Here is a 27,693-nt window from a genome sequence, read left to right as displayed (position 1 = left end):
ATGTCCTGGGAGGCAAACATTCTTGGCTCAGCCATGAATAACTGTGTGCTCCTGCAGGAACTGCTGATCAAGAAATCCCAGCAGAAGAGAAGGACTTCACCCTCCAACTTTAAAGTGCGCTTCTTCGTCCTGACCCAATCCAAGCTGGCGTACTACGAGCATCGCCATGGGGTACGTCTGCTGTTTTCTTTCTCTGAGCAAGGATGAAATTTGTGTAATGGAGGGATGGATGCTAATGGAGGGAAGGATGATCTTTGTTAAATTTTGTTAATTTTTCTGGTCCTTGCTACAGCACCGTGCACTGCAAATTGGTCAAATGGGTCATTTAGAGCTTCTGATCAGCAGGCATGTGGTGTGAATGGAGGAAGAAGACTACTCTACCAATTTGTAGGAAAGATCTAGTTTTATTGTAGGAATTTGCATGATCTTGTGTGAGGTACCTGTGCCTGGCACCTCACATGGGGACAGCGTGACCTAGAGAGGCATATTGTGAAGGTCACAAGTGTACCCCAATTTTAACTGTGAAAAAATAATCAACAGATCTTCACTCTCATACTTTTCTTCGGGGCATCAGGCTGATGGCTGGTAGGAGATCCATCTAGCATTTTAAAATAAATTCAGCTGCCACATGTAACGTGGGGTCTTTGGAGCTAGCTTCAGATGGGCTGTGATGATGAGATCCAGGCTCAGGCCAGGCTTTGTTTCCCCAAGTTTGCATTTTGCTGCTTTGCTAAATATGAAGAAAATTAGAAGTCAATCTGTGCACCCCATTGTGTTTAGTGCTCTAGTGAAGTGAGAATTATTCCCTTCTATTTAGCTGGATGTTTACAGAGCCTTGTTAGGGTTGTAAATAATCTTGTTTTCCAGCAGTCCCTGAATGTGCTGTTAATCCATTATGTTTAGGCACTGTTCCTGTAGGCAGGAAAGAACTGTGCTGCCTTGGATCCAGCACTGGCAACTTCAGACCTTCTGATCTTGCTCAATTGCAGAAAATTAGTAGAAACAGAAACCAACAATAAAAGAAAAGCCCGATGTGCCCTGGTATTTTATCACAACCGATTTGGCGTTACAAACCAGCTTTAAAGGTTAAAAGGTTTAACAGTCATTTTCACCTGCATGTCATTTCTCTCAAATATGCCAAATGAAATGTTTTTCTTGCTTATACTTTCTAGTCCTTGTTCTTCTCACCTCCATTTTAAACAGGACACTATTGATTGCTGCATACTGTGACTGTCTGTGGTTCGAGACTATCTTTGTCTGGTCTCCAAACTATTTTTCAAATGTCATTTTCATAAGGTTTTAAATTCCGTTTTAACTATTCCACTTAAATATTCAGGCTAAATTTTGAAAAGCATTGAAATGATTTTGCTGTAGGTGTAGGTGTTTAGAGAAATGTTTGCTACTGGTTTTCTTTGATGCTTTCTGAGCCTTGGTGTGCTTAACATGAATTGAACGTAACTCTGACTAGATACTTTTGCAGTAGGTGTCTTGTCAGCATCTTTAGGGACTGAAATAGTTTGGAAAATCTGACTTGGTGACTTTCAGTGGGGCACAGACTTCACACGCTATGTGTTCGTGGAAATTTTCCCTCTGAGTCTTCCAAAAGGTCATTTAGGTGAGATGAAGGTTTGAGGTATTATCCACTTTATTTTATATATTATATATTTCAAAATATACATATTATATATGTGTAGACATATGTAGGTAAACACGCATGCAACTTTAGAACCTTGTGCGCATTTGAGATGTGGTGGTATATTTGTAATCACAGGGCTGATGTTCCATGAAATGCTGATTTTTCTTCTCACACAAACAGGTCTTCTCTCTCAAAATCAGGTTATTACATGAAAAGAATTTGTCACAAAATAGAGAGAGAAGAATTTGTCCTGTGAAGCACTCCCAGAACCAATCATTAGCCTCTTCAGTAATCAAAATCAGAGCATGCTGGTGAGACTCTGCTTGGTCAGGCCATTGCTTGCTCTGGAGAGGAAGGATGAGGGCAGCCCATGCAAGAACCATCTTGTTTTGTGCTCAGAATGGAGGGAACCCACACCATTTGAATTCACAGCCAGTGGAGGGAGGATTCCAATGATCCCTGCCCAGCACATGGGCTGTGCCATTCCCAGGAGTGCACCAAGACCAGGCAGCACATGCAGGTGTTGAACTCAGTGATCTGGTGCTCATTGTCTGGTGCAGTCCCTGGCACTGCTTTGCTCTGCAGTGCATCCACCAGGATGCTCTCAGATAATTTCTGGGGCTGACAGAGGTCAGAGCAGGCTGTCACTATTGCCAGGGGGCAGTTTGCAGGTGGCCCTGCTCTGGAGGTTTAGGGACACTGCTGACAGCTGGCTGCAGTGATGAGGAGCATCCTCAGGTGCTATGGACTGACATGGATGGGCCCAGCACATATCTGAGCTTTTAAAGCATGGATTTTCCAAGGGACATCTCTGGGAATGTTTTCACCAAGGGTTTTCGATGGGTGTCTTTAAGGTCTTATCAACCTGTCTGGTGGATTGCTGTACTCAGAGTTTTGTACCTGTATAGTTCCCATCTCTCCAGTCCCTGGTCAGTCAGTAACAACAGCCTGTGCACAAAGTCAGGTAAAACAACTACTGAACTGCTTAAAGGTTTGAGAAGTCCCACTGATTTCAGTTGGATGACACAAAGTACACACTTATGCCTTAAGCTCCAGTTTATGCAGTCTGCCTGTATTTAACAGGATTTAACATCCTTTCTTTGCATTTTTAAATCAAAGGTATAAAACAACATTAATTTTTTTTGTATCAGTCCAAAATAAGGAAATAAGCAGGCTAAAAGGCTACAGGGATATTTCTGCAAATGATACCCAAAGCTGTCAAGACAACTGACCTCATAAAGGCAGGGGTTTTTTGCAGTAACTGTAATGGCATTTTCACTGTAATTTTCATCTTTCTGCCACAGCTGACAGAGAGCACTGTTCTCCTCAGGGCCAAGCACACAGTGGCCCTTAATGTTAATGAAAGATATTTACATGTCTCATTAGGAGAATGAGCCCCCAATAACTGACAACAATAAGAAACTGTGTTTTCTGGAATTCATTATGCAGTGCACAATGCAGAGCTGTCTTAACATAAAGCAAAGCCCTGATAACAGGCACATGTATTCAGCCCCCATCTCTGCTAAAAGACATCAGAAGTGCCTTTATTATAACATGCAAATCAATTCCAAAGGCAAAAATTATTTGTTTCAGGGTCTGATTTTGTAGCTACTGTACATGTGAGTAAACAAGCTCATGGGAGTAATAATTTTAACTATTTCAATGAGTTTGGTCTTCCCAACAATAATGGATAATTCAGACACTGAAACTCTCAGGGTGCTGGTACACTTGCTGCTCTGCAAAAGCAGCAGAGAAGTGAATCCCTTTGGGGAGCTGTCTGGGACAGAGTTTCAAATATTAGATGCAGCAAAAGCACTCAAACTGGTGAATTATCTATACCCCCTCCACCCAACAGCTTATGGTCCTTGGTAAATCCTTCAGGCAAATAAATATTTTGAAATTTTATATCTTCATGCACTTTGGGGCTATTATTAGTCCAGCTGGTAAAGGCAGCAATGAAAGGCTCACCCATAAAAGGCCAAGTTCTTTTTTCATTTACATCAGTACAATTCTTCCTACACTGGTCAGATGCTCAGGAGGTCACACAAAATGACTCAGCCTTGTCCTGGGCTCTTTCATTCCCATCTTTGATACTCACATATAAAGATGGCAAAGATGGCACTTCAGTGGGCCTTGAAATCTGCTTTCAGTCTCTTGTTACATGAGAACAAAGGAATAAACTTGGCTGAAAAGACTTTTATCAGCATCCCAGAAATGCTCCAGCTGCTCTGTAACATTATCTACACGTGGGGCTGCTTGCAGCAGTCCAGCTACCCATGGGACAAAAAGCAGTGCTTTGCTCCTCTCTGAGTCCAGTCCCTCTCACCCTCATTATTCTACACAGAATCCAACTTGGTTTTTTCCCCAAGACTCTAATGTAACAGATTAAAACTTTTCTTCTGAAGATCTCTGTTCTAGTCTTCTTGTTAGAGTGGCCATTCAAACCATTTCTCATTGATTTCTGTATTCTGAACACCTTAGCAGGCCAAAAGGCTACAGGGACATTTCCCCTTAGCAGTCATGGAGCTGCAGTCCTCACCTAAAGGGAACTTATTTATGTTTTTAAATACAACCTTCCAAATAAATACATCTGACTAGATATGTCATTCTTCATAACCTGCCATGTATTTATTAACTAGTAATATTCTGTTAAATGCCAAAACTCTGTTTGCATGCCAGAATTTGCAATACCACTTGTTTTCTGATGCGTATCTCCAACTAATTTATTAATAATACACATATCGCCCACAAAGAAGTCAGGCTTGGCATCTGCCTGCATCACCCATTTCAATCAACTTTTATGCAATAAAATCAATACAACCCTAAATAAGATGAAGATAAAGTACAAATCTGTGCCTTAATGTCTAGTACCTCTCTGAAAACTTAACAGGAATTTTGAATAATCCAAATTATATTATTGAAGTTGCTAGAGGATGAAGTTGATATTGTTTGTCACAATGTTTCTCGTTTCTATTGTGAAATCACAGAATCATAGTAGTGCTGGTTGGAGAGCACTTCTCTTTTGCCAGGATAAGATCAACACTCAGAGCAGGACTGTCACCAACACCAGAACAGGTTGGCTGTAGCATTGGCTGGCCACTGCTTCAAAGCCAAGGACAGAGATTCCACATCTTTCATCAACCTAGTCCAGTCCATCCTACTCAATATTTTTCTGAGTATTTGCAAAGTTCCTGTCTGTTTCTGTTCTCACTCACGACTCCTGCAGCAGCATCCTGATTTGGGGTGGTGATATTGTCTAGACAGGATTGCCTTGAGCAAAATGCAGGTTCTCTGTGTCTGGTGTCTGTGGCCTTTCTAACTACACAAACATGTGGTAAAGTCTGGTAATAAAAATAGCTCCTTTTTTGCTGGAATAGCTAATTTTACCTTCCAGAATATGATTATAATAATTTTCTACTTACCCTTTCTGTTCTTGCCCAATTTTGTTCCTACTAGGTCCTTTTCTGTGTATTTATTAGTCTTTAGTTTTTGAATAAATATTTTTAATTCCTTCTGAGCAATGTATTTGCAGCAAATGTCGGATCCTTCCATTTTGTTTCAATTACAAAGCTCAAATCTTTCTTCTGTCAGAGAACATTGAGGATGTAGCAAAATCTTCAGCCTATGTTTTCTTTTTTATCTTTAAAAATGAAAGAACAGCTCCTAATTTAAATATATAACAATAAATATGAGACTTCCTAAAAGTTATCTTTTATTAGACTTCTCTATTGTGGTCATTTTCTGCTCCCAGTGCCTTTGCTTTATATTCTAATCATCATTGTAGCTTATTTTATTGCAATGCCTGCCTGTTGCTCTGTAATCTTTCATCCTTTCTGGCTGTTTTTTAATTTTGGCCTTAAAGCTTAGATTTTTTTTCATTAAAAAAGTGATGTCATATCGTTGATTTAATTTAGCTTCTTTTCTTCCACTGAATCCTTCATTCACTGCAATCCACTGCTCCCAGTCTTTGCTGGAGTCAAGAACAGCTTTGAAGAAGCTAATATAGTATTCAGGAGTTGTTCCATGTGCTTTTATGTAACATAAAAGGCTTATTTCCATCATATTAGAAAGCTCATTTGAAAGCCAAGAATCTTCCTTTTTTTTTTCTTCCTTTTTTCCCCCCTTCTGTTTCTTGATGATGGCATTGATTTTCTTGTCCAGCCACTTGTGCTGTTGTAGAGATGGGCACCCTGATAGCCATCTTGGACAAGACTTGAGCCAAATGAATTTTGGAATTGGATTTGGTGGGAATACAAGGCTGGATTGGATCTATAGGATTGTGTAAGGATAGTAAATAGTTGAATGGAGGCATCTCAAGCACCAGTTTCAGATGGTTTTGTTATTTAACACAATTCTGTGTATTCTGCATCCAGGGTGCACCAACCCCTAAAACACCTTCATGTTCTTTAGATGTGAAAATAGCAGTAAAAAAATTATTTATTCTTTTAGTTCAAGTTGAAGGACAAAATAGTCATGATGGACAGGTAAGACAGGCAGGCACATTAAGGGATTTAATTATCAAATATATGCAAAATACATTGGAGGTATTAAAATATAACACAACAGCCAGGGTTCTACAGGAAATCCCAGTGTTATCAATTATCATTCCTCTCCAACTTTCCTTTAGAACAGTTAGCATGACAGAAAATGCAAAATCCCTTACAACTTTCTTCTAAAAACCAATTTCTTCAATTTAGTTTTCAGATTAAAATTAAAAATCAGTTACATTGTTTTATTTCCTATAAGCCCTGAAACAATCAGTGTTCCTAATGTGAGAAAACTCACATTTTTGTGAGAAAACTCACAAAATACCGAATGAAGATAGTGTCCAGGCAAAGTTGCTGTGAATCCAGTTTTCAACAGTTCTTAATATCCTAACTATTAATGAGAAATACAGCACATTCCACAGATAAGGAATATGATAAGAATAGAAAGAATTGTATCAACACAGTGTCCAAGGAGGTTCAAGTTCAAGCTCAGGTACTTTGGTTGGTGGAAAAATACTTTAGCAGGAGGGCTACCATTAAAAATAACTCCATCTTGTTCCAGTGGTATCTCATAAGCTTCTGGTTACTATTTCTACACCAAGAAATTCCTTTCCAGATTCTTTCAGAAGCTCAGCAAGGCCTGAAGAAAACTCTGAAAGGCAGGAACACGTCACTCATTGAAAAGGTTGATGCTGACCAAAGCAGCTGAGCTCTCTGCCATGGGCAGTTCTACCTTGCACAGCCCTCAGAATCAGCTGCTGCCTCTGTTCAGGCTGAACACTGAGCCCAGCTAGAACAGAGAGACAGGGAACAGGTGACACAGGGTCAAAGCAAAGATCCTTCATCTACTTAATCACCAATTAAGAACTGCTCTTTTTAGTCAAGATGGTGAGTGAAAACAGGGAATGAACTTTGGCTCAGATTCTTACGAAAAACCCCAAACCCTGATGGTACAGAGAAGGTCATGAAATGCTTTCATTGATGGAAATGTTTTTGTGGTTGAGCTTGCTGAGGACTGGAATTTCCTACCTTGCTCCACCCCAGCTGTAAATCAGTTTTCCCCTGCCCTCCTGCCAAGGAGGCACTGCCAGCCTTGCCCAGGAGGGGATGCGCAGGAGATGGGGAGGCAGGAGGTGAATACAAACACCATGGGCAAGGAAAGCCAAGCTGCAGCCTGGACAGCCCTCAGCAGGGACTGCTGCTGAGGAGCCTGGGGCCACATGAACCTCTGATGGCTTGGTTTTCCCCTCAGAAGAACAAAAGAAAGAAGACACAAGTTGTTATGCAACTTCAGAACGAAGCCAGCTTTATGCAGCACAGGGTGCTGCCTTCCTGCCAAGAAATGCTGCCTTTGGTCTCCTCCTCTGCTCCTTGAGATGAGGCTCTGCCCTCCCCTGCCTCTCCTCTCCCTTCCCTCTGCTCCCAGCCCTGGTGGCTGCACCTTTTCCCAGGGCCCTTTGATAAACACAGTGGGGCTCAGCAAAACCTCTCAGCACCCAGCAAGGGACCTTCAGCCCAAGCCCTCCCTGCAGAGCCTTTCAGCCCCGTATCTCACAAGATCTCAGAGCTTTGTGCAGCCTGAGGGTGCAGGGCCATGGTCAGGAAGTGTGATCACGAGTAGACCTGTGTCACCTGCAGCAGCCACTGATGGTTCACTGCCCTCTCACCATGAGCTCCACATCCCTGCCCCTGAGCTAGAGAAAAGTGATTCATTTTTTTGGGTGAGTTGCTGTGCTGGTGGTTGGTTTTAGCACATGAGAAATGCCAGGCAGCTCATTCCTCAAGCAGGGACAGGGAAATGCCTCCTTGTGTTGCAGGGTAGGGCTGTGTCCATTGTCCCACGGTCAATTATCCCAGCATCTAAAGCAATCAGGGACCACCAGAGTCATCTGGTTTATGCAGCAGAGACAAACCAAAGGATTAATCGATGAAAGAGCTCCTGGAGCCATGTGGAAGTACCAAAGATGAAGATATCAATGCACTGGGCTTGTGATGCACCTGGCTCTTTTCAGAGCTGTTCCCAGAGTGGATTTATTGCAAATCTTGGACCAAAAGGAATAAATCAGGATGGGCTGATCTGTAGCATGCGTGCTTCTCCCCCTGGCACAGCAGCCTGCCCTGGTTCTTTCCACACATGGCTCACAGCAGGACCACTGATGCTTTTACTGACCAGCCAGCTAAAACATCTACCCATTATACTCTGGGCAGACTGGAAACAACAAATGGAGATGTGTCAGCATGTTTTGCCTCGCCCTTTCAGGAACAAGTCTCTGAGGTTTTTCAGAGGCCATTTTTAAGAAGCTTCTTCTCTCCCCTTCCTTCCAAATGGCCCTGTTGCTTTTGTTGGATTACAGTGTGGTCAAACATCACAAAAGCAGGGATATGTTTAGTTTCCAGCCCAGTTTCTGGGTAATGCCTGGTTTGTGAGTGGTAATTCCAGTTGTTTGTCCTGCTAGAGGACTGTAATTGCCTTCTATCAGCAGGGTCCCACCAGCTGGGGATCTGCTGGGCAGTGCTCTGGCTGTGAGACACACACCAATGTGCTGCAACATGAGATTATGAGGAGCTTCCATCACTGAATTGTGTAATTAAAAGGAACACAGTGGGTCATGAGAGCTGCAGGGCAGCTGCACAAATCTCCTTGAGAAGGCTGGACCCTGTCTTTCAGCGGAGTTCAGAAAAGCATCAACAATAACCAGTGTGCAGGGAAACAGCAGAGCCTGTGCCTGGCACAGCATCGCTTGCTAAAGCCTCAGGGGAGGAATGCATGTGGGTAAACCCCGGGACTTCAAAGGGAAGAGATGAAGGAGGGTTCAGCACTAACAAAATTGAAGGTTTTTATAGGATATAAATGGCTTTGTGCCTCATCAAAAGGGTAAAAGTCTCTGGGGTAGAACAAATGATAGAGGAGGTTTTGAAGAACAGAGGAAGCCAAGTCTGAAAGAAGTGACTAGATAAGAATGAAAGGAAATAAATGGTGAAAATGGGGTGCAGTAAGGCCTTCTAAGGCTTGCCAGCACTCTTGGGAGTTAATTGGCATTTACACTTATGGGTGCTTTAAAGCCTTGGGTTTACTGATTTAGGAGAATCCCACACCCCAGAGAGCTACACAGGCAGATGTCTACAGGAGACAGTCCTGGCAGTAAATCCAGAGACACTGGTTAAACTGCAAGCAAATACAAATACAAACCACAAATGCACCAGCCAAGGCCAGCAGCAGCAATGTGACAGCACACTGTAATAATTTTCCTCTTTTGCCTCAAGTCCAGTTACACAGAGGCAAAACACCCAGCCAGTCGTGCAAGCATGAGGCTTGGGGAGCCCCAGGGCCTCTCTGTTTTGAGGCTGTTTGACAGTGCTTTGTGGCAAACCTCCCCCCATCTCCAGAGGCAGGAGCTGCTGCCCTGGCTTAGGCTGAATTTAACTCTGAAAGGGGCAGAGGAGCAGCAGTGGGGCTGGCACAGTGGTGGGGATGGCTGCTGCCAGGGGGCAGAGCTGCAGAGTGGTGGTGACAGAGGGGAAAAGGGGACAAGAGGGAGCTGGAGGGTGTAAAACACAAAGAGCTGGGGCCCAAGGGAGGCTCAGAAGGCTGCCAAAGTCTTGATGAGTGAGGGAAAACCTGTGGCAGGTACAAGGCAGCAGCTGAAGTTCAGGCTCTGCCCTGCTGGCAGTGTTTGGAAAACAGAAGCTTTGCAGTGTTTTGGTGCTCTCAAACCTCACTGATTTCCGTCACGCTGTCCCAAAGCTGAGGGGGGGCACAGCTAGTGCTTAATCCCTGCTGAAAATGAATCAAAACAGGAAACCAGCTCACTCTGAAGAGCAACCTCGTGTAGGGGATCCTGCAGAAGCACCAGAGGCTGAGCCTCAGCTCCACTTCCACCAGCTGCCCTCACCCTCTCTTGCAAAAGAGTGCCATGGGGTGAGGATTCCACAGGGAACAGGGTACACCAAGGCAGCTGGGATCCATGAATGCCTGCTCTTTTTACTCTTTCCCCACTGCCCATGCTGTTATTTGGGTACCTGATGTACCCAAACACCTGGTGAATGGAAGCATAGCAGAGGATGCCAGAGAAACAGCTTTGTTGGCAAGTTTTTGAGGATAATATTTATTTCAAAACTCCCTGTTGTTTTTTTCTTAGCTGAAAAGCCAGACGAAACAAAAATAGAGAAATGTTGTAGTTTTTTGGAAGACAGATACAGGAAAAATGTACATTTTGGATGAAATGAATAGTTTTGAAATTCTCAGTACCCAAACTTTTTAAATAAAATATTTATTGGTTTATAGCTTTTCAGTATGAAAAAGGGGTGTTAGTAAACTGAAAATTTAAGGAAAATAGTTCTTTTTTTGGTTAAAAAGGGATTTCATTTTGCTGGAAGAAAAAAAGTAAAAACTGAATTTCAAATAGAGGTTTTGACTGGTGCTGAGTTGAAATATATGTATATGCATATATTTATGTGTATGGGAATACATATAGTGATGCCCAATATAAGAATTACTCTTTAAATTTTTAATGTCTTACATAATCAGTTAATTTGCTTCTGCTCTATTAAAACTAAATCTCCCACAGCCTAACAGTCTGGTCTAATTATTCACTTAATCCACAATCATTAGCCTCAACCAAGTGCTTTCCTCTGTCTTTTAGAAAAAAAGGACTTTGAAGGGTTCAGTGGAACTTTCCAGGATTAAATGTGTGGAAATTGTGAGAAGTGACATCATCATTCCCTGTCAGTACAAATACCCTTTCCAGGTGAGTCTGTTTGTTGACCATACTGAGAGGGACATCACTTAATTTTGTATTTCAGTAGCATTTCCTTCACAGTGCAGTCACTAATGAACCCAGCACTGGGTTCTTGATCAGAACCTTTACTCCAATTTAAATAATCAAAAGTCAGTGAGGTTCTCTTGGTTTGAAAAGAAAGTGTCTGCTAAGGAAGGCAGGAGCCACCCCTGAAATGGAAAATGTAAAACCCTCCCTCTGAATTGTTATAATTTTGAAATTAAGGGGGCTCTCAGGCAAAGGTATGGGAGCCGGAATAACAATTCTTTATTAGGGAAGCAAAAAAAGCAAAGAAAAAAAAAGAAAAACAAATGCATTAATACCAAACAACAGAGTCAGAATAGGACCTGACACCCTGTGTGTCAGGGTGGTTGCACAGTCCCATTAAATGGTGGCTGCAGCCCTCCTGCAGTGCCAGCTGTGGTTCTGCTGGAGCAGGGATCCTGTAGAAGGGTGGAGTTTTGCTCTGAAGGTTCAGGGATGCTAGAGATTGGCCTGGTCTTCCTCAGAATCCAGTGGGAAAGGGCTGCTCTGGGAATGCAGTGGGCAAAGGCTGCTGTGATCTTCCAAACCTCAGATTATATCCAGATAGGAATTCTTGGCTCCTCCCCCTGGGCGGAGCATCTCCCAATGAGATGATGGAATTTTATCAGCCATGCAGGGACACTCACTGCCCAATTAACAGAAGATAACTGTCCCATCAGATAGGAATAGAGCACACACACCCATTTCCAACCCAAGACAGAGGTCAAGAGCTGCGTCTGAGCAGCCCCTGCTACTTCCCCACATCATCATTTGGCACGCAGCTTGTTGGTAACAGTGCCGCTGCCTCTTCCCTTGGGTGACTCCCTTGTGTCCAGTGCATCTGGGATTGCTTCTCATGGCTGGCTCCTTTCTGTACCCCCTCTCCAGATTGTCCATGACAGCTACATCCTCTACGTGTTTGCCCCCAACCGCGAGAGCCGGCAGAGATGGGTCCTGACGCTGAAGGAAGGTAAAAACTCCTCTGCCCACCCAGCTGAGGCTTATGTCTGACCAGCTTTGTGACAAATAATGCAGAGAAAATGAGCAGGAGGAGTCAGTGTCTCCAATCTCAGCAGTCAAAGTGTTTATAATCCAGGTAGCGGGTTATAAAATTGAAATGTTTGTAAATCTGGTGGGTGTGTTTTCAGCAGACGTGGGAATTTTGGATGGTTTATTTGGGGACCTTAATGTCTGTCAGTGTCTGCAGGGATGTGTCAAAGGAAGGACCAGCCCTGTTTGATGGTGCCAAGGAATGGGACAAGAGGCAATGGGCAGAAATTATGCCCAGGAAGGGTGTGAGGTCTCCCTGCCTGGGGATATTCCAGAACCATCTGTCCCACGTGCTCTGGGATGACCCTGCTTGAGCAAGGGGGCTAGACCAGAGACTCACTGTGGTCCCTTCCAGCCTGACCCATTCTGGGATTCTGTAATTTGTGTCTTTCTAGAATAAACTCTTAATAAATGACTGTAATTTGAGGTTTCTTCTTCAGGAAGAGGTGAGGATTTTCCTATGGCTAACTTTTTAAAATAACCTTTTCTACACAGAAAAATTTTCAGCTCTTAATAATAGTTTTTTTTGGTTAGGTGACAACCTTGTTAGAGAATCATGATTATTAAGGAACATTTTTGTGGGTAGCTTTCATTTCCTGTTCACCTCCTGAATCGTGCTGTGGTTCACTCACATGGTGCTGCAGTAACCAGCACTGGGGGCAGAGACAAGCTGAGTGCTTGGTGTGAGGAAGGTGTCAATTAGTTACATAAAAACTGCAACAGGCTTCTGTCACAGCTTTTTTCTGTTTTACAGCACTGCTGCTGTATTGTTCCCCCTCAAAACATTGTGCCTGATGGAGATATTGTGAAGTTCATGCACTGATTCTTGCAATCAGTTACTCCCCTACTCCAAGCTTCTGCTTTATCACCTCATCTCATTCAACATTTGTAGACTGTCCCCTCGTTTGGACAATTCTTCAAAGAGCAGATTATTTCCATTTAATTCTAGACAACTTCTAGAATGAATGTGGATGCAAATAAATTCATTTCCCCCCTTCTTTTTCTTCCCCCAATGTTTTTCAGAAATCAGATACAACAACAGTTTGGCTTCAAAGTGTCATCCAGACTTTTGGTTGGATGGCAAGTGGAGGTGCTGTGCTCAGACAGAGAAGATGGCAGCTGGCTGTGTGGTATATGACCCCACCAAAAATGGTAAGGGACTTATTAATACCATCCTGACATGGAAAATATTTATTCCTAGCAATAGTAGAGGATTGAATCTCTTTTGTACACAACATCAAAAATATTATGATAGATTTCCATAAAGAGACATGTTCCTGGCTTCTTGGGATGTTCTGGCTTATCTTTTATTGTATGTGGAATTCTTTTTTTTTTTAATTCACATTTTCCTCTGTGTGATGCTTGGTTTTGGAATGAGATGGAGAAGTAAGAACTTGATCAGCTGTGGTCAGTCAGTAAGCCATAACAACTTTCTCGAGATAAATGCATTCAAGAGTGCATTTTAACCAAACCAAACAAAACCATATTTCCTCTGTGGTTTCAATGGCCAAGCATAATCTTGAACACAAGTGGTCAATCATTCTTCACCAAAGAAACATTTACCTTGTATTTTCTACCTTGATGCCTTAACTAATCTGTACCCCAGTTTCCAAGCCCTGCTGAGACTCACTGTGTAGTTGGCAGGTCTTGTTCTCAAAGTCCAAAGCTCATTGTTCAGTGGGGTTGTATCAATTCATTGCATTGGTGGTTTCTCCCTTGGTTTTGTCCTCACCTACTTCAAATTATCTTTCTTGATTTCTTTTCAGCCTCAAAGAAGCCTCTTCCTCCCACTCCTGAAGATAACTGGGTGAGTGCAGTGATGCTGTCCTTAGTGCCCTGCCCTGAGTGATTAACTACCAGTGGGGAATATGCCCTTATTAATGTTCACCACAGTGCAGTGACCTAGAATTTCACCTGTGATAACATTCCCTGGGCATTTTCTGTGCAACTAAAATTTTTATTTGAAATTCATTGTTTGAAAGTGCCAAAGATTCTCTTGCTGCCACCACACTCCACTAAATGGTCTGGGGTGCTTTGAGGCTTTTAAACCCAGGGGACACCAGTGCTGCCAGGAAAATACCACTTTAGAGAGCATGCCACTGCTTTTTATGAAGATTAATATTAATATGAATGTGACTGTGATGAGCCTTTTGCCTAATTTGTGCAGAAACTGTTGCTGGATCCAAGGGAAGCAGTGGTCATAGCCATATATGACTATGAAGCCCAGAACCCACAGGAGCTGACATTACAGTATAATGAGGAATATTATGTGATTGACAGCTCTGAGGAACATTGGTGGCTGATTCAAGATAAGAATGGGTAAGTCCCTTTTCAACAGCCAATGTGCAAATCCTTTCTAATTCCAGTTTGTTCTCCCATTAACATACATGTTTATTCCCTCTTGTTCAGCTTTTGCACAGCATCCTCTTATTTGCAGGGAAAAAGTGATGGAAGGTTATTTATGGTAACCTTCTTCCATTTGCTGTTGCTTCAGGCAGCTGAAGAAATGGATCTGAAAGTTAATTTTACAGCAATAAACAATTCAGACTGATATTTGCAGTGATACACAGGAGGAAAAATCGTGAAACTCTCCAAGTTTAGAGGCACAATCAGTTGTTTTCTGATACACTCAATACCTCCCCACCAGCACTTTCATCATGCAATGAGCAGGCAAAGCTTTCAAGGCTGACTCCTACAGATGCAGAGAAAATCCTGTCTGTCAGCACACTCACACTTGTCTTGCCTCTCAACAGGCATGAAGGCTATGTGCCCAGCAGCTACCTGGTGGAAAAATCACCTGAGAATCTGCAAGTTTATGAGTAAGTTGTGCCTGTGTTTTTTCTTGTACCCTGGATTTGAAGCTACAAGCCTCAAATGCCCCCAGCCCAGCTGACATTCCACCCTGGGGATGCTCCATTCAGGAGCTCCTCAGGAGAAACTTTCCTGGCCTAGAAATGCTGACTCTGAGTCTTTTGATGTTTTCAGGTGGTACAATAAGAACATCAGCAGGAGCAAGGCAGAAACACTGCTCAGGGAGGAGGTAAACCAGTGTTATCTACGGGGTGGATGGGAAATAATAATTAATTAATGACAAATGAATCCTGCAAGGGCTGCTGTGTGTAAGAGAGATGAACCCTGGGTTCCTGCTCTGTTTGTGCCCTTAGTGTGTGATATGAGGTAAAGGACCACCAGCACACCTCCCTTATCCCCCTGTTAGCTGAGCATGGATGGAGCTGTGCCATCCAAACACACCCAGTAACTGGGACTGGAGGAAAACACTGCTTCAGAGCACCGTGCCAGCTGAAAACTGTGATTTTAGCTCATCTTTTCTGTCTCTGCAGGAGGCCTGTGGATGCCAGTAGCTCTCTGAAAATCTAACCAATCTTGTGCTGAAGTATTTTGGGTGAAAGCCAAAAGTATGGCTGTGGGTTTTGTTTTTTAATTGTGTGTGTGCATGTAAGCACACATCTTTAATTTTTCAGTTGAGCCAGAGTTTTCCAGTGAAGATTGTACTGAAAACACAAAGAATAAGCTTCTTGTTCAAATTTTCCACACAAACACAACCTTAATTTTTAAAACAGCTCTTACATTAACAGGTGGCCCTGTTAATAAACACAAATAAAATGTTCCTTCCTGGAACAGTAGTATTTTATGGAAATAGCAGCACTTTTGTGCTGTTTTAAAAATTCTTGTACAAAGTACTAGAGAAAAAGTCCACACATGGTTTAGTGATCTTATTTTTTCTTTCGGTCCTACCAGTACAACTTTTCTGTGGTAACTACCCCCATGTGGCTGCAGAGACTTTTTGTTCAAAGCCTTGCAAGCCTCACAGAAATGTGGCCAGGTTTGTGAGTGATCTTTGGCCAGGCTTGGTGTCAGCTGGGAACGGAAGAATAGAGCTCAGAGTGACTTGGGTAGGATGCTGCCTCCAAAACCTGCCCTCCTCCAGTGCTGAAGCCCTCACTGTGTGTGATCAAATGCTTCTACAGCAGCAGAGAGACTTTCTCAGAGCTCTCCTGTGCCAGATATTGTGTGGTGCAGATGTTGTGCAGACAGTGAAGGGCCAGCCCTGGAAGTTCACAGCTCAGCAGGCTGATCCCACCTGGGCAGAGCTGCACAGCCAGCAGCTCATTCCTGGGGATGCAGGAGCAGCTCAGCCCCTGTGTTCAGCTGGAGCTGATCAAAGCTCGAGGGAAGGAGGCCCAGGCAGGGTGCACTTGGTGGATTTGCTCTGCATCAACTGTTGTGGGTGGGTGGAAGACATAAAATGGAGGAGACCTACCATGTAAAGCAAAGGAGGAGGGAATGAAAAAAATCAGGCACTTGAGATGCCAGAAAATCTTCTTTATCTCCAAACAGAAGAAAAATGTGAGGTTTATTACCAATATATAGGTCAGTACAGCACATTCCAGCCAAACTGTGATGTTAAATCCCCTTTGCCATCTGATCTATCTGGGCCAGCGGGATCATGCCCTGTGAGGCATTTTAGCATTCAGATAAGTGGAAAACAATGACAGTGAAAAGTTAAAAAGAAAAATTGTTCTGTGAGTGCCAGACTGCAGGAGGATTGCTTTCTTACCCATTTTTGTTTAGATGCTGAATGACTGGTGTACCTGTGAAAGGGCAGGATCATGTCCAAGGTTTTCCAATTTGGGGTACATTGGTAAATTATCATTCCTACACTCCCATATGGATTCTCTGGTGCTGAATAAACTGTGATTTGTTCTGTGGCTGCTTGCTCCACAGGGAGCACTCACAGGGGTTTGCCTTTCCACTTGGCCACACATTTCATTGAGCATGTGTTCTGTCAGATAGGGCTGAGGGCAATCAGTGGATTCAGAATTTCCAGAGGAGAGGTTTGGAGGGACAAAGAGGCACACCCACATGTACTCAGCACAAGTGCCTGGGTGTCATTTCCTCTGAGAGCTCTGAGAGGAAGCTGGGGTAAAAGCACCTAACACCCAAGAGAGACCTGCAGGCCCTGGGCAGCTGCCAGAGCTGTGCATGGAACACACCAGGCTCTGTCAGTGGGGTGATGCCTCTTTATTTTCCTATATGTTTAGCACATCTTCATGACAGGGCTGAAATAAGCACAGCTTTGCCCCCAGCCTACTTCTTTTTTTTTTCCATTATCTCTCTAACCAGTTTTCTTTCCTTTGTTCCAGGGTAGAGAAGGGGCCTTCATGGTGAGAGATTCGAGGCAGCCTGGCATGTACACAGTCTCTGTTTTCACCAAAGCATTGAGGTACAGCTGAGCTCAGCAGCTTTTCACATCAATTACATCAATGAAATGGCTTCTCTGAGTGTGTAATCTCTGTATAGTTGTTTTGGCATTATAACGAGAGAGCAGAAGGCTCATGAAAATGATAGAGGGAAAACACTTCCAAAAAAGGCAGAAGAGTCAGCTGCCAGTCCCAAAGTGTATTAAAGGCTTCACTTCTCCCTGAATCTAAATATGTGCCCATAAATAGTCCTTTGGACATCACTGGGGTTGTCATTCTGATGGCATTGTCCCCTGAACTGAAGTGTCAGTGGGACAGGTTGGGCTGTGTGCTGGACTCACCAGAGATGGGCAGTGCAAGGCAGGTGAAGGGGTCTCAGTGATGGGGCAGAAAGTTGTGTTTCACAGAGACAGAGAAACTTAGCATACAACCTTCTCTTATCAGGAAACCTCAGCCTTCCTCTCGAGATGAGACCTTCTGCCAGTGAGAAGGAGAACATACAAATACCCAGAGTTCATTAGCAACTGCAGCTCACTCCTTGCTCTTCCCCCATTCCTTCTGGGGGAAGGTTCTCCCCTCTGCTCACTTGTTTCTGTTTATACCCCAAATCCCTGGTTTTTTGCTGCAAGCTATTTTCTCTCAAAGAAAACCCCCTCTTTTTCAGCACGGACAACAATCCTGTTATAAAGCATTATCACATCAATGAGACAACTGACTTTCCCAGGAGATACTACCTGGCAGAAAAGCACGTGTTTGACTCCATCCCTGACCTCATCAACTACCACCAGCACAATGCAGCAGGTGAGAGAGGCTGAGCAGAGATGTTGCTGGTTTGTCAGGTGACTGTTTTGAATGAAGGACTCCCAAGGAGCTCTGTCCTTACAATGAAGTGTTAAATGGCTTCACTTTTTCTCCTACTTATTCTGAAATGGGCGTTTCAGGCCAGTTTCCAGCATTACATCCTCATCTGGTTGTCCTTCTAAGGCTGACCATGGCCAACAGAGATGTCATAATGACATATTATAGAGAGCTCTGGGGATGCATCACCACTGCCAGGCCAAGCTATCTGGAATTACACTGCAGGGCCTTCTGCAGGTGATCCATCCCTGGGCCTTGATTTGACACAAAGTCAAGGACATGGCCAGTATCCATAACCAGACATGGTGATTCCCATCCCTACAGTCTAGGAGTACCAAGGCAAACACTGGGCTTCAAAAACACCCTATAAATGCCAAGTATCATTTGGAAATTCATGAGAGTTTACAAAAACTCAAAGCTCTAGAGGTGAAAATGGGAAATAACCTGAAGGTGCTCAGAACTGGCTTCCTCCTCTCAGGCAGGAAACCAGAGCCTGCACAGAGGTTCAGCTGCCCTCAAGTGGAGCTGAGAACTCAGTGCAGTAAATCTGCGCCTCTGGGGTGGTGGCAGCCAGGCTGCCATGGCTGTGCAGTAACAGAAGTGTCCCCGTGTCCCCAGGTCTCGTGACGCGGCTGCGATACGCGGTCTCCTCCTGGAGGAAACAGGCCCCCATCACCGCAGGGCTCAGCTATGGTAAGGGTCTGCCATCACTGCATGGGAATCACACTCCTGGCTGGCTGGCTGGGTGATCCTGCACATCCCCATGGATATTGAGGAATATTTCTGTGGTTGCAGCCACAATAAATGGCTTTCTTCAGGTCCCTGTTCACCAGCTTGTCATCTTTGTCATGGCTGTTGATAAAGGACTGAACTGATCATGCTTTGCCTTGAGGGAGGTGATGAGAACCCCAGGGTCTCACTGAAGTCAACATTCAATACCAAAATGAATGCTGAACAAAGGGGATGGAAATGGGAGCACAGAGTAATTTGATGAAAGCTGAGTCCCTCCTGAAAGATGCCTTCATTTGAATATTGTTGTCAATAGAATTTTGCCGGTATCATCTTTATTGTAATTCTTGGAGACTTCAAAGCAACTCAAGCCCCATGTTGTGCTGCACATAAGCACGGTAAAAACAATCCTCCCTGAAGAACTGGATAGGCAAGGCAAAGGAGGGAGAAAGGGGATGTTGTTGTTCCTACCCTTGAACATGACCTGCAGCACGGACTAGTAAAATGAGCTATCAGAGGTCAGACAGGCAATTTGAGGGAGAGCCAAAACGTCTCACTTGGAGTCCTGCCTCAGTGTTTAACCCACAAAAGCTTTTTGCTTGCCATTCTGCTGCTCAGTCCTTACTCTTTCTCCCTTGCAACCAACAGGAAAATTGGTCATTAATGCCTCTGAGCTCACCCGTGTGCAGGAGATTGGCAGTGGTCAGTTTGGGGTGGTCTACCTTGGCTACCTGCTGGACAAGACCAAAGTAGCCATAAAGACCATCCGAGAAGGAGCAATGTCTGAGGAGGATTTCATCGAGGAAGCCAAAGTCTTGATGTAAGTGGTAGATTCACCATGACAATCACACCCTGTGGGATTCGTAACACTGAGCAAAAGTCAGGAATCTGAGTAGGGAATTCAAACTTGGATTATCTGCTATGTATCTTAATAGTAAATAGACTGGTGAGCTCTGGTGGATACAAAGGAAGGCAATTCAAAGTGTAGGTGAATTATTGTGCTTCCAAGTCTATCAATATCCAGAATGGTCTTCCAGATCTCTGCTATTCAGGAAGGCAAGGATAATTGATGGTGCATTTTGGAGAGCAAAGTGGTTTTTCTCAGAAAAGATCTCTTAAAACTTAAGTACAATTTCATTGAGAAGCCTTACCTGTAAAATGTTTTGCTTTGCACAATTGAATATATTTGTCTTCGGTTTTATTGACTATTTTTGCTTTTTTTGCATTTCCTTCCCAACAAGACAGACAGAAATTGATTTTATTTTTGTTTGAATGGTTTTTCTAGTAGAAAAATCTTTTGGTGACCACTGCCATTAAAATGGGATGATATTTAGTCCTTGATCTGCACATCTGCAAAGCTGGCAGTGTGTTATATACAGCAATTTATGCCACTGCCATTAAAATGGGATGATATTTAGTCCTTGGTCTGCACATCTGCAAAGCTCACTGCCTTTGCAGTGAGCTGGGAGCAGCGCTGTGGCATAAATTACTGTACATAACACACTTGCTGTGAGGATAGCTGGCACTGAGCCTATTTCAGCCTCTTCCCCACCCTCCCTCCCTGCCCCACAGGAAGCTGTCTCACCCCAAGCTGGTCCAGCTTTATGGTGTGTGCTTTGAGGAGGCTCCCATCTGCCTGGTGTTCGAGTTCATGGAGAACGGCTGCTTGTCCGACTACCTGCGGAGCCAGCGGGGCAGCTTCTCCAAGGAAACCCTGCTGGGCATGTGCCTGGATGTGTGTGAAGGAATGGCTTACCTGGAAGAAAACTCTGTCATCCACAGAGACCTGGTATGTTGAAGCTTTTTCCTCTGCTGTCTTCCTCAATTTCAGCTTCCACACTCCTCCTGCCTGTCTGTGTAGAGGGGATCCTGTGTCTGCCCTCACTGCAAAAGCAGCACAAATACTTTAAGGGAAAAAAACCACAAAAAGCCCTGGAGGACTGATCACTGATCAATCTATTCCCTTTAACTGGTTTTGGGAGAGAAGAAACAAGCCATAAAATTTGTCTTTTTTTCCTGACTGGACTCTGGCTCCCCAAGAGCCACAATACTGACACTCTTCATGTCTAAAATCAGTGAAGATGACAAAAAGACCTGTTCTAGCATAAATCATGTATAAACATGCATTGATGATAAAATAGTTCTAATTAAGGGGTTTTCAGTCAAGCTCCATCAGTCACTGCTGCAGTTTCATTAGCCATGCAATGACTGTGAGTAGCTGTGGCTATTTTAGGGTCTTGCTCCACCCTTTCTGGGCAACAAGGGCCTGTCAGAGTGGTGCTTGAACAGCTTTTCTGGCAACAGGATCATGCTGCAGAGTGCACAGAAAGCATGAGAAGCTCAGGGGTTTGTCCTCTGCATGGCACAATGTCACTTTGATGCTCCTTTTTAAGCACAATCTGCTCTTGCAGGATAAAAGCCCCTGAGTGGCTGTGACAGGGTTTTAGCTCTGACCTGATGCCTTTGCACCTTGCTCTCTTGCAGGCTGCCAGGAACTGCCTGGTGGGGGAATCCCACGTGGTCAAAGTGTCTGACTTTGGGATGTCAAGGTAAAGCACTGGGGCTGTGCACGGTCCCTTGGGGCTGTCACAGGATGGGGAACTCAGCATTCCCCCTTCTTTTCCTCTCCCAGGTTTGTCCTGGATGATCAGTACACCAGCTCCACAGGCACCAAGTTTCCAGTCAAGTGGTCTGCCCCAGAGGTTTTCTCCTACAGCAACTACAGCACCAAATCTGACGTTTGGTCGTTTGGTAAGGAAATCTTGTCAAAATGGAGAAAATTCAACAGCCCCAGCTGGGAAAAACAGAGGGCTCAGTGCTCAAGTAAACTCTCCTCAACACTGCATCCTCCAAGGCTGTGTTGCCTGAATAATGGCTTAGAAAAGCAAGCCTAAATCATTCAAGTGAAAGAAAGGGAAAAAATCACACTACCTAGATACTTCAGAACTCTTCAAATATTGCCAATTTAATGTATTATACCTGTGCAACTCTATATAAAATAGCAAATAATGAGCTCTGTTTCATGCTGACATAGCAGGAGTGTCCAAGAAAAACAGAGTCACTGACAGAGGAGAGGAGAGGAGAGGAGAGGAGAGGAGAGGAGAGGAGAGGAGAGGAGAGGAGAGGAGAGGAGAGGAGAGGAGAGGAGAGGAGAGGAGAGGAGAGGAGAGGAGAGGAGAGGAGAGGAGAGGAGAGGAGAGGAGAGGAGAGGAGAGGAGAGGAGAGGAGAGGAGAGGAGAGGAGAGACATTTAGGCACTCCATCTCTCTGCATGTCACTCCTGAGGCACTGATGCCTCACTCAAACCCCCTGCCCTTCCAAATTTGCTCTGCTGACTCCATTTGCTTTATGCTGATCTGAAAATGTTATTTCACTGCTCACACTTCTCACCTCATTTCCTGCTCCACAATGCATTGTTTGACCATTTGTGTCCATTCTTTGCTCTCGCTTCTGGACCCTCACAGATAAGGGCACTGCTGTGTGTTTTTGCCCAAAGCCATAACAAAGGCTGTGGATCTGGCACACTCACGGCCCTGGCCCCTCTCCAGCCCACACAGTGAATGGGGCAGTGTGCTGTGCACAGCTCACAGTCAATGGGGTGCCACTCAGCCCTGGGGCCAGCAGTAAATAATGCAGGATTATAACCTTTGCTAGTCTGTGCCTGTGAATTCTGTGCTTCCCTTGCCCTTTGCTGGCTGAAGCTGTGGCTGGGGCTGTGCACTCCGGGGGTGGGCTTTGAGCAGCACAGCAGGAGCTGGATGTTCATGCCCTTCACAGATTTAACAGAGGGAGGCTTCAGAGAGCACCAGAGTCCTGGCTGGGGCATCCTCAAACTGTACAGCTGTGTTAGGGCCTGGGTTTTCAGCTCTCTACTGAGAATCCAAGAGAAAATGCTTTTCCAAGTAACTGGAAAATGTTGAGCTGCAGAGAAGAGCAGGTGGAAAGTGGCCCTGCTGAGGATTTTATTTGTCTCTTTGTGATTTTTTCCTGTTTGGTTGCTTTAGGAGTGCTGATGTGGGAGGTGTTCAGTGAGGGTAAAATCCCCTATGAGAATCGCACCAATGCAGAAGTGGTGGAAGAAATCAACGCAGGATTTCGGCTCTACAAACCCAAGCTGGCCTCCAAGGCAATTTATGATGTGATGAGCCACTGCTGGAGGATGGTGAGTATTGTACTGGAGAGCCCTATTTCCCAAAGAAAATAACTCCCTTCCCCTTGGCTTTAAGGAGGAGAGAGACTTGTGCACTCCACATGCTAACAGAAGATAAAATCCTGGAGGTGAAGCACTGCAGCTTTCATCTGCACTAGCAAGCAAACTCTGGACTCTCTGCCTTTTATTTGACTTCACTGAGAAGCCCATGCAGTGCACCTAACTCAAGTTAATTCCACAGTTTCCTTGCTAAGATGGCTGTGGCTCTGTGGGGCTGAGTTCTAAGGGGGGTAAAAATGACAAACCATTACAAGGTACTTAATGTCCACCAAGCCAAATTCACTGGCAATAGAAAAGAAACATTGCACATAAGGAAGTTGGTTCTTCCAGTGGCATTTTCTCTATAGGGGTAGATTGTATTTTTGTTAATACTCAGTTTCTTCCCAAGGTTTTCCTTGCTAACCTTGCCATTCCTCTCCAGCTGACATTAATGTTCTTCCTCTCTCTTCTCTCCCTTGCTCAGGGGAAAGATGAGCGGCCATCCTTTTCTTTTCTGCTGTTTCAGCTGAGTGAAATCTCTGAGTTTGATGTGTAATCATGGCACTGCGTGCTCAGCACAGCCAAGACACTTCTGAGAAGAGAGAAGGCTGGATTTTCCCCAAGAAAGCATTAACAGGAATCCTCTCACCATAAACACTTGCCATATGCCTGGGGAGAAGGAGAGGGCAGAGGCTGGTACTTCCAGACAGACAAGATATCCCCAGGCTTTCCAGAGCCTAGACAGACACAGGCTTTGGTTTGGCCAAGAGTGTGGTTTGCATCTTAAAACCAGAAGTGACTATTGAGCATGGATCCTGAACCCCACAGTCCAGCAAGGTGTTTCTCCTGAAGAGACAGCCTCAAAATTTAGAGATCTGACGTTGCTGTTCTATTTCTGTGAACTCCCAAATGAAGGTCTTCCCTGGAGGGAGATAAAAAAAAAAGCTTTCTTTAACTGAGGAGGAAGGTTTAGGCATTTCCCTGGCTCTCTAATTCAGAGTGGGCTGGACCTGAAAGCTCTGAACAGGAAAAAGCCTGGGAGACACAGAAGCAGGCTGGATTCAGTGACTGCATTTCTGATGCTGGTATTTCAAGGTGGTTTTGTTTTCCCTTTGCATGATTTTCCCCACAACTGTGGCATAACAGGAACAGGATTTGGATACCTGCTAAGCTGAAGTGGTGTCTGTGTGTGCACATGAGTTTGTGAGGGAGGAAGAGAAAAAGAAATGTATGTGATGAAGAGTCTCGATATTCTCTCCAAGTGCATTGTACAGTGAGTGGGAAAATGGGACTCTGATGCAAATGAAGACATTCTTGGAGGGAGGAAGTCAAAGCTGAATGTTTATATTGATTTTTTCTCTTCAGTCTTTCTACATCAGAAGATAAATGTGTGACCTCCACCCAAATTCTTTGTTGAAAGTACAGAGGAGTGAGCAGTGCAGAGTGTTGTGTGTTCCCAGAGTCCCAGGATCTGATTACCTGTGAAAGGTACAGGAATCTACTCCTGGACTGGTGCATTGGGCAGGAAGGAGCCAGAGTGCTCAGGAGGGAGCCAGGAGGAGAAAACATGCAGAGTCTGTGCTCAGTGCACCAGTGATCGTGAGAACTTTAAAAAGTAACAGAACCACCACAAGTAAAGACTTCTCCATCTCTTCTGTGAACAAAGGCACCGACTAAACAAAAGTCCAGTGTGAATGCTGTGCCTGGGTTCTTCCTCCTCAAGGAGTTCCACAGTATGTGGTGACAGCAGAAGGTATAAACAAAATCCCTCTCCTGGTATTTCCATTAAAATCTGTGGTTTCACTGCAAGACAGAGGCACTGTTTTGACATAACTGACATCAAACCCAAAGTGGGGGTGTTGGTGTCCTGCAGAATTTGTAAATAAGATCAGGACTTTTTGCTAAGCATTAACAATCACTAGGGAAGTCAGGAGGACTCACAGATGATGTGTGCAGGCATGCAATATGTATTTTTGATGCTTCTCTGTTTGGGCAGGTGAGAACATGAGGAAACCTTACACGACAGCAGCTTAAAAAACTCTGAAATGCAAACTTCCAGCAACAACCTCCTGTCTTCACACAAGTCAGGTTCAATTATGTTTGCCAACAAAAATGGAACAAGGAAATAATGTAATCCCATGATCTCACATATCCTGTGTCAAATTATTTCTTCATAGAAGGAGGCTTAATTTTTGATATTTTTCAAGCTCCTTGTTCTACAGTGGCTTTTAGGAGCCAGAATATCTTTTCAGGCATGTGGAAATGGGCAAGGCATCAGTTCCTGCCTTACAAATCTCCTCTGTCACACTGTGACAGGGGTGTCTACAGGCTCACAAAGTTCAGCTCACTGCCCCCACCATCCTTGAAGGACCCAGGGGTCTGCTGAGCATGAGGACATTGCTGTTAAGGAGCAGCAATATTGCTCTGCTAGCTGATATTTCTGAGGTTATATTTATATTTGGATAAGTGTAATATTTATTAGCTAGAGTGGGTTGCACAAAATATTATTGTGATGGTTTATGTTCAGTTTTATTTTTCAGTCTTTCTATGCACACAGTGTGGATTTTTACAAACAATAAAATTGCTGAGTCCCAACTGTGACTTTCACTGTATCTGAGCAAAACTGCAAAAACCATGCACCTATAATCAAATCCCCTCCACCAAGATGCAAACAGGCCTGTTCTGGCTTTCTGAAATATCTCTGTTCCCCAGAACTGTGGTTGTGTTCTGGGGTTACACAATGTGCTGGGTTTATGGGGGTAGGAAGCATTCAGAATCTCTGCAAATAATATAAAATTTATTACATAGACACTAGATTTTTAGGTCTAAATATCCATTATAATGGTGGCTTTAAATTCTCTGAATCTTCATAAAATTGGGGGTGGTAATATCTGAGTGCTCCCAGAGGGTGTTTCCCCATAATTTACAGGGCACTTCAGGAATCTCAGAAGGGCAGTGCCAAGTGGGATAACTGCATGATATCAACGATATCAATGATAACAATGCAGTGTAACACAGTCTTCCCTCACCTCAGCAGTGTCTAAGGCAAGTTTAGCTGGGTGCCCTTCACGTGGCTTGACCAGATCCGTTCCCCACAAAGCAGAGGTGAGAATATCAGTCTCCCACTGCAAAGTGAGTCACCTTTCTCTCAACACCCCTTCCCTGCCTCCCTAGAAAGCATTTCTGGGGGAAATGCTCCTAGAAAGCATTTCACACGTGCTGAAGGTCTCAGCTGCTGCCCTGTGCCTGGCTGTGTCTCTCCAGGGTGGGAGGCTGTGCCTGTCCCTCCTTTTCCCCGCTGCTTCTCCCAGGTGGGTGCAGGGCTCTGCACACTTGGCTGGCCCAGAGCTGTGTCCCAGCGTGTCCCCAGGCTGCTGCTGAGATGGCCAGGCACAGGCACAGCCAGGCTGGAGCCCCTGCTAGCAAAGGCAGTCAAGCAGGAACCTCATCTAGAAAGAGCAGCTGATGCTTCTCAGTGGGGACCGGGGACTGCAGCGTGGCAGCATTAGCCATGAAAAGCTCTTTTCTGGGCATGGGTCAGTCCTCCTGGGGATGTGGGTGTTGTTCCAGTGCACAATTACCTTAAAATCAGGCCTGAAAAAAAAAAAATCTAGAATTACCTGAAGTATTTTTAATGAGCATGTTTTTATGTGATTGGTGTTGTCCCTCTCTGAACGCCTGTCAGCACAGCAGGATTCAGGTGAATGGCTCTGCTGAAGCTCACTTGGCAGCCACCAACATTCAGGTGTGTTTTTGTGTTCAGCTCACCCCAGCACCGTGCCCTCTCTCCTCTCCACACACTGATGCACACACACACTGCTGCTGTAGCTGGCTGGGGCTGCCCCTCGCTGTCACTGTCCCCAGCATGCAGGGAGATCTGCAGCACAAATGCAGCAAAGCTCATTCTATCCTTCTACCAGCTAAGGCAACATGGAGCAGAAAATTAAAATAGCATCATCACATTCATGGAATTCCCATCACACTGAGCCTGGCTGATAACGGGACCAGATTAAACTGTACAAGAAAAGTCCACAGCACTCTCTTCTGCCAGATTTCTTGAACTAACCTTCACCCACGGCCTCAGAGTGATATTTGCTGTTAAGTCTTTTGTGTCTGCAGTAACAACGCTCACTTACTGAATTTTTCTGACAAGTATTAAATAGAAAAAAGAGGAATGATGGCTATAATGTGTTCTAGTCAAGGGTGAGATAGAGCTGTAGATATCACAGAATCATAGAATAGTTTGGGTTGGAAGCAACCTTTAAAGGTCACCTAGTTCAAACCCGAAAGAAGAAATGCTATGCAGAGAAAGGTTCTATGCCCAGAGATTTATTGATACATTTTTTTCAGGCGTGGTCCTGTCCTTTAAAACAAAGCTAGTTCCTGAGACAGTTCTGCTGCTTTTTTAGTTTGCAGACCCCAGTGCCTTCAGCTCTGGCACCCACTCAAAGTACAGATCTGCAGTGTAAACCTGGTGTCCAGGCTTCCCCACAGAGCCAAGAGACACCCACAGGAGCAAGCTCAGCCCCACACTTCCATGGAGCAGTCTCTGAGGAACTGGAGGGTCTCTCAAATCCAGGAAAGGCCAGGTAGCAATCTGATTCTGGCACAGCTCATGCTCAGGAAAGGGACACTGCCAGGGCCCCCACAGAAATACACCTAGACCTGTATCTGGACTTTCATCAATCCTTGGGTACCCACCAGTGTCCTTCAACAAGCAA

At 44.5% G+C, this 27,693-nt stretch overlaps 1 protein-coding gene across 2 annotated transcripts; it reads left to right on the top strand.

The window, feature by feature from the left end:
• ITK (IL2 inducible T cell kinase) lies at window positions 1–23,528 on the top strand. Of its 2 annotated transcripts, none has more exons than XM_058034816.1 (17): window positions 1–171; window positions 10,767–10,871; window positions 11,814–11,895; window positions 12,999–13,127; window positions 13,742–13,782; window positions 14,143–14,294; window positions 14,729–14,794; window positions 14,961–15,015; window positions 17,141–17,220; window positions 17,862–17,998; window positions 18,674–18,748; window positions 19,433–19,604; window positions 20,357–20,573; window positions 21,269–21,333; window positions 21,417–21,535; window positions 22,788–22,945; window positions 23,457–23,528. In XM_058034816.1, exons 1-17 carry the CDS (start codon window positions 1–3, stop codon window positions 23,526–23,528), a joined length of 1,896 nt encoding a protein of 631 aa, XP_057890799.1. The 2 variants fall into 2 exon arrangements, with proteins under 2 accessions (XP_057890799.1, XP_057890800.1); XM_058034817.1 differs by having other exon boundaries at window positions 34–171; window positions 13,742–13,791.
• Window positions 23,529–27,693: the final 4,165 nt, after the last annotated feature.

Source organism: Melospiza georgiana, chromosome 15 (genome assembly GCF_028018845.1).
Source record: "Melospiza georgiana isolate bMelGeo1 chromosome 15, bMelGeo1.pri, whole genome shotgun sequence".
Classification (NCBI taxonomy): Eukaryota; Metazoa; Chordata; class Aves; order Passeriformes; family Passerellidae; genus Melospiza; species Melospiza georgiana.
The sequence above is the reverse complement of the archived record's forward strand: the minus strand, read 5'-3'. Positions and strand labels throughout refer to the sequence as shown.